This window comes from Sander lucioperca, chromosome 18 (assembly GCF_008315115.2).
Source record: "Sander lucioperca isolate FBNREF2018 chromosome 18, SLUC_FBN_1.2, whole genome shotgun sequence".
Classification (NCBI taxonomy): domain Eukaryota; kingdom Metazoa; phylum Chordata; class Actinopteri; order Perciformes; family Percidae; genus Sander; species Sander lucioperca.
The window spans coordinates 17813467-17826543 of NC_050190.1; the positions used below are offsets into that span (position 1 = coordinate 17813467).

General features: G+C 38.0%; 1 protein-coding gene across 1 annotated transcript in view; it reads right to left on the reverse strand.

Moving 5' to 3' along the window:
- Window positions 1-277: 277 nt before the first annotated feature.
- The window catches only part of sntg2 (syntrophin, gamma 2), an 80482-nt gene continuing 67682 nt past the window's right edge, over window positions 278-13077 (reverse strand). The window contains exons 15-17 of the mRNA XM_031288699.2: window positions 2212-2304; window positions 1280-1390; window positions 278-998 (exon numbers count right to left, since the gene is read on the reverse strand). Of these exons, the coding sequence (XP_031144559.1) occupies window positions 873-998; window positions 1280-1390; window positions 2212-2304 (330 nt within the window). The 3' untranslated portion in view covers window positions 278-872. The remainder of the gene's footprint in view (window positions 999-1279; window positions 1391-2211; window positions 2305-13077) is intronic.

Consider the following 13077-nt stretch of genomic DNA (forward strand, 5'->3'; position numbering starts at 1 on the left):
TGTCACATTTCAGTGAAATGTCCTCATTGGCCAGATAGATTGTAAACTCAGGAATGTAGCCTTTATTAGATACAAAAGATGGTCACAATAGCACAAACATCATACAATTTAATCTAAGCCGATAAAGTAGCCCAAATGCTGACTTATGTTCGATTTGAGTTGGGACCATATCAGAGAGGTGTTGATTCAATGCAATGGTTATTTGGAGGCTTATTAGACGGCATTCTATTGTAAGGTGTTTGTGTTCACAGACATGACAAAAGACTGGGAACAGAGAAAGGTTAGCATTTTCATTTCTGTTCAACTGTAAATTTAAAATAAAATAAATCCCTGTCAAAGACCTGTGGCAAATGTGAGTCCCCCCCCCCCCCCCCCATGACAGTAAGCCAGCATCAGATTAATGTCTGTTAAAATGTACTTACTAGATTTAGGTACGGCATCATTATTCTTCATAGATACAGCATCAGCTGAGAATTTCTGCTAGAAACAGTGGCAGTTGATATGTTTAGCCATTCGTGTCCTGTTGTCAAATGTATGGCGGTTATACACCATATGGTTGCACGGGTGATGCCTTTCAAAGTGACAAGTAGACGATAACCTGCGATTAGAATCAGTGTCCATTATGTAATGGGAGAAAACATATTAAATAAATGGAAGAACTGTGAATCCGTTTGGATTGTGTTTTTTTTCTACATGTCAAAAATTAAATAACATCTTCCTTCCGCCATTATTTTTCACACATCATCTACCTTTACAGTCTTTTACAAATAGTAGTTCATACAAAAATAGCAAGAACAAGTTATACATTTCAATTGGCTTTGTGCCCAAAATACTGCTGATTTGCCACAGGTGCACATGACGATGAGGACAAGTCAACTGTTCATGTAATTTCCAGGGAAGGAAAGGGAAGGGAAGAGAGGGTCCATGGAGGCCACTTTGGCAGCGATAAAAGAATGTATACAGTGAAGGACGGCTGTTAAATTGGCAAACTCTAGTTCCTGGAAAAAAAAAAAAAAAAAGACAGAAAGACATCAATTAGTACATCAGGTTAGGTTCATACTTTAAATAACAAATTCAAACTTAAGATCTCTTAAAAAATGTATTTACCACACTAGTCACCAGACACTTGGGAGGAAAAGTCTCTCACAAGATCTTCAGTAAATTTGCGTGTTAGCTCATTGGTATCAGCGAGCAAAAACTGGTGTAAAATATAATAAAAATTCGACAGGTCATTATGTACCTTTGATGTTGATGTAAAAAAAAAAAAAAAAGTCATTACCTTCATCTCTATTTGGTTGCTTTCAGCATTCTTGAAAAGGAGTTTTACCCTGGTTTTCCCATCATCAGAGGAGCCTTTAAGTTGAGAGAACTTATATCGCCACAGTGCGGTCTACAAAGGAGGGAGGGGATTATAAAGCACAGCAGAACAGGGATTTCAATAATGAGGACAGCATTTAAATACCATGTCTAACAAAAGGAAATCAGTGCTGTAACATTGTTGCAGTGATTCAATGACCACCCATTTAAAATGTAGTGCACTCAGACAGTTGTATAGTACATTTTATTGCAGAAACAATATTTGATATCTGTGACCTCGTAACACTGTTTTGTGCAGATGCTCTCTCTGTTGCCGTCATGTTGAATAAACAGAACAGTACCCAAGGACAGTCTGAGTAAACAGGACGATTGGAATATTAAAATTGGGATGAGACCATCCTGTTATTGATTAACTAAGGAGCGGAGGAAAGAAGCAGGAGGGGAATGACACTATGTAACATGTACCTGTAACCAGTTTAATTTAGTTATTTTTTCTGAAGAGAAAAACTCAGGACTTTGTGTATACAATATTTTTTGTGTGCAATAAAGTACTTTTAATTGAAGGCCCCCTTCTACCGGATGATTTAGCCCACCACTGTAGCAAGGCTGCGAAAATAATCTCAAAATGTACCTTTTCTAACAATAGCATACCATTCTCTGAGATACAGTAATTCTCCACTTTATTCTGGAAAGTTCATCGTGACATTTGAGATACTCTCTTTATATTTCAGAGTTATTTAAAATATGTTTTCAAATATAATGGAAGCCTAAGCCTAAGTGAATAAGGAAAAGTACAATATAAAAATATCAAGAAGCCAAACTGCAGTCTCAGGAGCTATTAAGGGAAGAACAGAACCAGGATGTCAACAACAATTGATCTCATTAATACTTCACCTTTGAAGTGCCTTCTGAGCAGATGAAGCCTAATCCAAAATCTATGGTGAAGCACAGCACATTCCCCTGGCTGCTGCACATGTAGCTTTTAGACTGTTGAGAGAGAATTGATATCCATTAACATATTGATTTCATATTTCTGTAATGACATACTGTGCAAATATTACTCTCTGCATGAGCATCCAAGACAACAACCATACAATAAGACCATAGAAGCACATATTATACATATTACTTGTAAGTATGGCTGTACTGTATGGAAATCAATTGTACCTTAATTGTGTTCCCTATTTGTGGAAGTGAATGCAGCACACTATTACCAGGGGATGAATATATTATTCACTTAGTATTCATCAAACATCTCAGTCTTAGCCCTCATTTACTGTCTTCTTAAATAACACAAAATAGTTTTTTTTCCCCTGCAACACTGTGACTTGTTATAGCAGAAACACAGGTCTAACTATTATTTACAATGGCTATATTTTATTTAGGTATGTGTGAGTAGGCCAAACCAGTGAGGCAGTGTTCATAATTGCACTGGCACACCTGAGTGGAATGTTATTAGTTAACAACTCAAAATGTCCACAGTGGCAGGGGTCTATAAGGAAGTTATAATTAATTGAATAATTAGGCTGAAGAATGAATTGTAAAATGATCCTTCATTTAATTGAGGTACCAATGCGTGGTCACACTTGAATGTGAAACAGCAAAATAAAACTAATTTTGACAACTTTGCATCGTTGACTGATGTCTTGGCAGAACTTGAGTGCCCAAAATGGAGAAAAAAAAAATACTTATACCTTTGTGCCTACCTTCATTCAAATTAAATAATGCTGCTTGAGGCTGCATAAGTTGCTTGGTTTTTATGGAGGCAGCTACTGTATGTGTGCAGCATTTGAGTGCAAGACAAATTTCCATTCGGGGACGACAAAGAAAAAAATAAAAAATATGATATTGTATCATCCATCTTTATTTATCCTCCTCTGCCGGAGTATACTGTACACTTCTCAGATTCGGATGCAGATTGGTTTATTGTCATTCGAGCATGTTAAAAAAATGAAGGAACAAAATTAGTTACCCTGCTACAGCAGCGTAAACAATAAATAACATGTGCAGTGTTTTAGCTAAAATAGACCTTCTAAATAATAAAAACAAACAACCTAAAACCTATAATAAATAGAATACTTAGTTAAAAAACCGAGCAGCATGTTATAAGAATAGTGCATCAATAGCTGCATGCAGTCGCCACAGGAAAAAGTGCAGAAGATAGACTTAAAGTCAGAGTTTCATATACCTCGCAGCCTCTGGGAAGAAGCTGCCTTGTTGTTCTGGCTTTGAGGCTGTGCAGTCTTCTTCTCTTTAAAAGATGAAAGTTTTGAGTAATAATTCTCCTGAACAAACTGAATTCAAAATCTTGAACAACTAAGTTAACACACTTGTTAACTGGTGATTAGCAGGCTTGTTAGCCGGGCCTTAATATAGACATTCTGGGGAATGAGAAACCCAAAACTCAACCCGTCTGAGACCTTGATCCTTGACATCCATCAGTGATCAAACAGGCAGCCACACAAACTTCCACTAACTGGCTGGCTATCATTGTTTTGCGCTATTGGGCCAACACAAATTCTTATCTCTTATTTGAAATATTTGATTCCCACAGCAGATGTGGAATTGAAATAATGAAAACACATAATGTCCCAACAATAACGTCAACACTGGATCTTGTATATTGTGTACAGTTGTTCTTGGCAATGAGTAAATACATTGAGAGCTACAGGAAACATGAGACAAATTTCTGGCATGCTTACACATGCTTGACCAAAAGGTTATGTATGATCTCTTATCCTCCCATCCCTTTTTTGTTAATGAAGCTTCGCAAACTAGTTTGGCATCCATAAAGCAGCAAGTTCAAGGCAAACCGTCTGTTGTATTCTATTCTGTGTGAGTAAAAAAAGAGCAGTAATATGTGAACCCATTTTGCAGAAAGCAACCACTAATCTAGTAAACATCCATTGTTTCATCCAACTCTCAGCGTTGGAACAAGTTGCTGTAGGTTTGTGTCACGAATCCCCATACAGACAGAGTGTGCTTGTCCTTTTAATTGTATTTTCTGCTCATACTATTCTTTTTTTAATACTCACAATATTATTTTGCCCATATATACATATAACGTGTTCACATGAGAGTTGGGAAAAGCAGAAAAGACACATGACAGAGGAAACCCATTATGGACGCCATAAATCGTTACCATTCATTTTGCTGCTACGACACAAACAACAACATGTCTCACAATTCATTTCACAGGTCTTTTGAAAGCACTGATGTGTAAGCTTTCTACTCTCTGTGGAGCAATATCCCTCTAAAGGCTTTTCTTGCCACATGACTTCATTTCTGTGTCATCCACTCCGTTGGAATACCAAGAAGTGTACGCCAATTTCTTGTTCCTGTTATATATGCCTTTTATTTCCGCCTCTGTTTTTTCTTTCACTTGAGAACACAGCGGGGACATGGTGATTTCAATTATAGAGTGCAGTGTGCAGTGAAAATGGCATGGGACTGTACAGTCCTTTCACTGAAAGTGTTTTCTGCTCACAGCCCTCAACCCTACTGTCTCTAGTGGTGTCGGTAATTCAGCTGTGACGGGCATAAAAAACAGCGGCAGGCCAGCCGCTAAGTTCTTCCTGTCACCACATGCAAGACTGTGTTGTGACATGGTGAGCTGTGACTACACTTCACTAATTGGAAGGGATTTTTACTGGGGGGGGATTAGCAACATGAAGTCTGATAGAAGTATAGGGCATGTGTAGGAAATAAAACAGGTGTAGTATTGCACTGCATCTGTCTTTTCATAACTTGGCCACAAAGAGTGAGACAAAATAAAAGGTAAGGAGACAGTTAAAGGTAAGTATCTGGGATGTGAGACCCACAGCTGCATCTTTTGAAATTGTAAAAAAGGAAGCTGCTAAATACATATTGATATCTGTCTCACCTGGAGGCACACCCAACAATGTCCCGTGCACTAACCACAACTGAGGAATTTGCGTGTCATCCTTGCCCAGGGGCTTCATGCCTCTGTATCGATTCCAATTTTTGGAATGCACTCTGTGCACGTCACCGCAGCAATGTGAGAACTTCAGGCACTGGATGTCAGCAAAAGACATTCTGCTGCCGTTAAGTTGCTCTTAAAATGCGAGATGGGCTATTATTTTCATTTCTTTTCTTTATCTCGGTTCCCCATTGATACTAGCATTGTTTAAAAATAATTGCGGTGTGAAAGTGAACTTACACCTACCATAACGCACTGCGCCGCACAGGACCAATAAACACTCCCTTTGGTGGGTGTCATAATGCGAGCACTTCACAGAATCAATATGGTGGCCGGCTGGTAACAAACAGTAAGCTAAAATACGTTTCTGAAAACATTTTTTAGACATTTAGACGAGAAACAGGCAATGCAGCAACATAATCTTGGTTTATATTCGATTGGTGTTGCCTAGTTTTACAGTTTAATCTGAGTTTGGTCTGAGTTTAAGAGAGAAGAAGAGAAGGGCAGCTCTCTCTTTCTCTCTCTCTCTCTCTCTCTCTCTCTCTCTCTCTCGATCCACTTCAATACTCTTTGTGTCTGTACACTGATGTAGAATCTGTAGTTTGATCAACAGCCCTTAAGCCAGCGAAAGCGTTTCGCTACGGAGATCTGGGTGCTGGCAAGATGGAAGTAAGTTTACCATTGTTGCTTTACACATACTACCCACATTGTTCTGATACAAAGCGGTTTGAAAAATCTGCAAAGTATCCGTTTAAGACTCGTAGATGAAGACAAGTCAAGGTAATACCTTCTACCGTTTTAAGAAGTGCCACCTGTTGACAATCATTTTTCTATTTGTAGCTTGTGTGAGTTGGTATTATACGCTATATCTTAAACCTGTAATAAGTAAGATTGTTGCCACTTGAGGGCAGTGGGCACAAGCTGTGAAGACAACACTTGCCTGGTAGCAAACAGTTTATTTATACATCCAGCTCGTACAGAGTTACATTTATTGGGTTTGGGGCAGTTTATCACGTAAAGCTTAGGACTCAGACTGGATTATCTTAAATTGTAACAGACAATTCTCTCCGTCTTTCTCTCACTGACTCTGAGTGCACACAGCAGACGCACATGTAACACTACCAAACGAAGAGCAATATTCACTCTCCTTTTCGCTGTTTTGGTCTCCACTGACTCCTAAGTGAGATCTCTGGCTGTTAAGCAGCTATATGCTTCACCATATTCACGAGCTAATCAATCATTTTGTCTGTCTGCCGTTTGTGTACTGGGCAGGTAGCGTACGGTGAGTTTATCAGAGCTTTATTGCTGAAAACCGCTGCCTGCAGCAGCCAAAAACGACGTTATGAGAACAGTGGGACTGAGCCAAAACAGAGTTGTGCGGGCTGTAAACCAGAACAATGAGCTGAAAAACATTGTAAAGCTCTGTAGAGCTAATGGGAACTGCAGGGTAGGGTGACAATTCTCTGGTAGTTTGTCACTCCAAGCAAACCCTTTCACAGTAGAGTCATTTTATCCATTGTTATTATTAAATTATTAATAACAGCCACTAAACTTATATATTTTCTGTTGAATACTGTAAAAAGTACAAGTTAATAGAGCTCAGTGTCCGTGTCAGTCTCCAGCAGGAGTGATGGTGCTGGTTACCTTAGCCAGAGACCCCAAAAGTGGAATATGAAATAACGTGACTGCTTGCTGTGAGCTAAAAGACCCCATCAATGCCATGTTGGGCTCCATCATCTCCACACACAAAAAAAGAACAAAAAGAAAATAAGTAGGGCAGATGAGAGAGAAAACGCAGGCTGGACAGTTTTGTCAGTTACACCCCCTACTTCTACCTCATCAGCAATGTTTATGTAATGCTCACATCCAGTCAATGTGAAGGTTATCCTAAGTTGGACTGTGCTGCGTGTTCCTTAGAAGCCACAGGAGGCTAGCCTAATTGGCTGGAGAACATAGAATCACAAGCAAATTGAAATGCTTCATCACTTTCATTGGTTTCCCAAAGGATGGTGTCCCACATTTGCATCATTAAAGACTGAAAAAATGCTACATTATCATATTTCATACTTTTACTGGTAAGGGGGAAAACTGCCCATGCAGATCTGTCTTAGTTAGAAGTGTAGTCACCTACAGAGGACAGAGTTATTAAACACCACTTCTATTATTGATGTGGGCCGATCATGAATGTTGACTGTATTCAGGATGCACAAATCATTAAAACACATTCAAATACACCCAGAAGCCAGATGTTGCCACGTTAAGACGATCTGGAATACAAGTAACTGTGTGACTGCAGCATCAAACTCTTTTGCATAATACCATTCCCCCTTTGAAGCTAATGTTTTGTGCAGCAGAGGAGTTCTGCATTGGGACTTGATACTGTTACAGCAAAAGAGAAAAAGGGTAACATGTCCATCCTTTATCTGCTGCTGCAGCTTGTTTTTGCCTGTTCTGGAAAAACACACCACCAGCTTTTGCTGTTGACAGCAAGCGATGCAAATAGATTAACATTACCTAAACACACATCCAACCAGTTCACTTGGACTTTCTGACTGACTTTCTTCCTTTCGCTCAGGAGGTAATCCTTCATCCAAGACTCTTATCGTGGTGAGTGCTTTGCTCCTGTGCTTCTTTTTTTTTAATCCTACTGTACTGGATCCATATATCAAGTAACACACAAGGTGCACAGAGGAGACAAACTCTGGACAATCTAATTAATGTTCAGTTACTTGGGGGTCCACTGCCAAGTTTACAATCTAATCTTAAGATGGCAATACTGAATATATTATATTTCACCATTAACATTCTAATTAATGATAAACTAGACTGCATTATTTTATGGAGACTTGGCTAGCGTCTGACAGTCAAGCTTCACTAACCACCCAACTCCAACTTTGCACAAGCAAATGAAAATTAAAGTATACGATTTCAGCTTTCATAAAGGCCCCTACATGGATCACCATAAATCTTGTTCTTGGCATATATTATATAATATATATATATAATATATATATATATATATATATATATATATAAATAAAACTATGTATACAAAATATACATTTGTTGAAGGCCTTTTGTGGTTCTGTTGTTGTGAAGCGCAACTATGCGAGTTAATTTCTTCAAACATTAACTGCATATGGAATTTTGTAAATAATTCCATTGTGAAATAGCTTACTCATAAAATAAGAATTTTAAGCTTTAAAAACGATGGTCTGCCCTCTTTACGCGTTTGGTTTGTGAGCAGTACATTTTTTTTTCCATTCACAGTGCTGAGGGAAATTACAGCATGCAGTGCTTGGATAGTGCAGTGCCCACAGAGCATTGAGCATGAGGGAAATACAATGTGTTTGTAGCTGCTAAGTCAACACATCAATTAAATATTTTATTCAGCGATACACCTTGTTACAATGAAAGTGTGCTACCACATGCATGTTGGTGGTCACAGGTAGTGTTTCGAGTCAACATTGTTTCCACTTAATTTCAAATCATGCACATGCAGGAGTCTAGAGAACACAGGCACACTTGTTAATTACATATTGGTTGAGTTTGAACAGTAATAGTTATGAACTGGAAAAAGGATTTGTTCCTCATACATGTTTAAGGCAAGAGGCCAATACATGTATTCCCTTTATTATCCTCTCTTTATGACTCATTAGAGTACATTTATAGGGTGTCTACAGTACTGTAGTACCTTCCACCACAGCGCTGCGGAGGAAGGTCTGGCTAGTCCGCACAGCATTCCTGGATGGGAGAAAAATGTGCTCTGGTTTATTGGGATTTCTTTAAACCAATAACAATCGTCTTGGATGACGTGACGGTGCCTCTGCAAAATAGCCTCGGGAAGGAACTTGTTTTGGTGGAACGTGTACATTCAAAAGTTGTTTTAGTCGTGCAACAGAAAACAGATTTGACCGACAGTCTAGCTAGCTGTCTCGATTTATCCTGCAGAGATATGATGAGCAGTTAAGCATAGTCCTCATAAATCGAGCAGAGTTTAGAATGCCAACACAGAGAAAGCAGTAGGTATAATTCCCTCGAAGCACTGGCAGACACAAGTGGTTTTCTTGCTACAGGTTTATTTGAAGCTTCTTCTCCAAATCCACCGTGAAAACTAAAAACACAGTATAACGAGAAAATAAAGACCATATTAGCTTAATATGAACATACAATGACATGCACAGCATGTAAAATAACGTTCACCAAAGTAAAATACAGACACAAAATAACATACCTCGTTGGCTGCATGCTGTACACAAGGGAACTGAGGTTTCCTTAGATCGCTGACATCCGCTATAACAATCTTAAAACTTTATCTTTACTTAGTATTAAATTGCTGCTTCGCTTGCTGTTAGCTCGCCGACTCTCTCACTCACGAGCGTCCCAAAAGGCCTTGCACGGAGATTTCAAAATAAAAGCACTTTACTCTTACCAAATAAAATCACTAAATAATACTAAATGCAATTTATATAATTCTAAATTATGACATTGGTTGAAAACAAATTATACATTATTATAATGTAATTCCAACAATTACAGAAGGTGTGGAACATCCTGAACAATCCTGGAAGTGGAACGCCGTCGATATAGACTAACAGTACTGTAATGGCCATACACTGGGTCTTCAAGAGTAGGTTCTTAGAGTGAATAGACATTTATCAACAGAACTACCCTCAGAAAGTCAATGGCTAAGGTCAGTCAGACAATTTGACAAAACAAAAAAAAAACAAAAAAAAAAAAAAAAAAAAAACTACAAAACAGGCTAAAAAAAAGCTTTCCACACATAAACAAGACAGCAGAGGCAAATGTAGCATGAGAGATTAGAGCTACAAAGATTAATCGATTGGTTGTCAACTCTTAAATTAATCGCCAACTATTTTGATAATCGATTAGTCGGTTTGAGTAATTTTTAAGACAAAAGTAAAAATTCTTTGATTACAGCTTCTTAAATGAATATTTTCTAGTTTCTTCTCTCCTCTGTGACAGTAAAGTGAATATCTTTGAGTTGTGGACAAAACAAGACATTTGAGGACGTCATCTTGACCAAACAACTAATCGAATAATCGAGAAAAATAATCAACAGATTAAATCGACAATGAAAATAGTCATTAGTTGCAGCCCTATAAGAGATATCAATAATTTTATCTGCATGAGGTCAGTTTCACTTGTACACTAATAAAAATGTCATGTTGCTGTATATAAAACATACAGGTCCCCTCTACATTTAAACATGTTTTTTAAGATGTAGGATTAGCATGTGCAGAAATAACTGGATGATGTAACTGAGTCCAGTAGAATTATGACTCTAAACTCTCAGTGACCACATGAGCCCTTCAAACATAAAGGGATTATAAATGGCCCCAAAGACTTTGAGATTGACGGTTTTTGCTAAAGAGCCAGTGTCCCGTGCCAGAGTCAACCAGGCTGCTAGTATAATACTCACATATACTATTCCAAAGGACAACTGGTGAAGCCATTTAATTATATCTGGTTCCCATGTTGACCCAGAAAGGATTTCGGTCTGCTAGTGATTGGAATATCTTCTGACAGGTGCTCTGCTGCAATATTTATAAATCCCTTTTTAAAGGGTCCTGAGCACCAAGGGCCTCAGGCTTCATAGCTTTTTTTAGCCTTTATCTTTGGTTGGCCGCACTTGAGGAGTGAAAGGGTGGGAATGGGGTTAAAATATAAAAGGCACCGCTGGCCATTTCATGAAGAGTCTGATCTGACATGTGTGATCATGGCAATGTGGAAGCTTAAAAAGCTAATTACCAAAAATAATTCCAGTTGTGCTTTTAGCAAGGAACCCTACGTCTGTGCTTATGATTGAGCTACTTACAGTAGGTGACTCATTAAAAAAAAAGGGAAAAAAAGAAAACGAGTCTACCAATGTAGCTCTTACCAGCTTTGTCACCCTTCCTTCCTTCTTCCTTCCATTTCTATACATGTTTGTATTATTGATGGTATCATTTTTCTTGTTGTCTTAGTTTAGTTTGTATGTTCTGCTATATATATTTTAATTATGCAGTTGCAAGTTGTACTGTTTTATCCATCTTGTACTATTTATTGGTCAAATAAAAAGTTGATTACAAACATGTATATACATTTGTAGAGATTAAAATTGACCTACAATTTGTTTATAATGATCTCATGTGTGTATTCTCAGACTTAATGTGTGAATGTCATGAGTTAAGTCAAGAAATTCCAGCTCCATTATTTACAATGAATACAGAAAACCTCTAGGCAACTGTAAAGACTAATCAATATGTTTAGCTTAGTTAATTATATAGTCAGAGGGTAATCTGCTTAACAAGTCACAAAACACATATCATAGAAGCTTTAAGGATATTTACACACATACAAATAAACTGGCATAATTATGTCGGAAAAGAACAGGAAAATCCATGTACTGTATTTGTGTTTGTGTAATTTGACTGCTGTGACATAGGGAATGAAACCGTGTAATAACCGCGTATGTGTACTCCTAAATTAGGCTTTGGAAACAAAAACAAATCACACATATACTTGTTACTATTGGTATGAGGTATTTCCCAGTTGTATTCACAGAGTAAGTGTGTACTGAAAGTAGCATCAGAGTTTTTGAGCGAACTGACTCACGTCAGTTAAAAATAAGTAATAGCACAGGTAGACAGGTATCAAGCATAAATAATAATAAGTCATAAATTGTATGCAGGCTAATTTAACTGCAGTGCAAGGTGGTGTGTTTGGCCCTGCATGTAAGTGCTGGACTGAAAATGGAAGCATAGTGAAGTAAATAATGAAAAATTAAACACAATCGAACATGAAGACAACGAAACCTGGAAAAATAACCCCAAACTCATATATTTTACAAAGAGTGTTTGTGTTGGAGCCTATTGACGGACACGAGACAGCTGTTGCTGAGAACTGCTTAACAATGCACTCCACAACAGTTGATAGCCTTTACACTTTTAAACATATTTGCTTAAGAGGCAATTTAATGGCTCATTGATGTGAGGACTAATTCTTTAGGTGACTTAAGCTAAATACATTTAAAGTAACAATAACATTTATGGAAAACTGAGTGCTGCCTAGCTGTCAATTTTAAATTCAATTAATTTCTTAATAAGAACATTTAAAGCACATAACCTATGATGTGTCAACAGAAAAGACTTTTCGTCACATGAAATCACTTCTCACTGATGAAGCATTAAATTGGTAGGAAGGAACAATACTGATTAGAAATGTTCTGAAAAACTGCCTGCGTGGCGTGAGCGTGGCTTTTCTTTTGCGTGTCTGTTGCGTGGCGGCTGCGTGGCGTTTTCTATGTCTTTGTACACCAGAAACGTGTCTGATGCGGCGCTGCTGCTGCTGCTAGCCTTGTCTGATTTACTGCACTCAAGCAGTAGTAATACTTCATGTTAAACATAAATATATACTGGAAAGACAAAAAAGTCCAGGGTGCTCAGGAAGTTCAATCAAATGCTTGAAGGTGCTCTTTGGGGTTGGGAATTCAATTGAATGTAGAGACGTCAGCAGTATCGACGGCAAAATAGGATACAGAATATTTCGTTCTGTGTTGACAGTGCAATATTTGGAAAATCGATAATTTTTTTTTAAATCATTTATATCTGCATTTATGTCAAAACCTAGAGACTTTCAAACATCAACATGTCATTTATTAATATGTATTCGTGTCAAAGTGACATATAAACATCTTTTTGTATTCTATTTTGCCTGGAAACGCTTCCAATACGCTTGCGTGTCGCGTGAAAAATATGTGTCGGTCCTATTTCTAGCATGCGCGCGTTTTCGGTGCGAGCCGCGCCTGAGACGTGCGT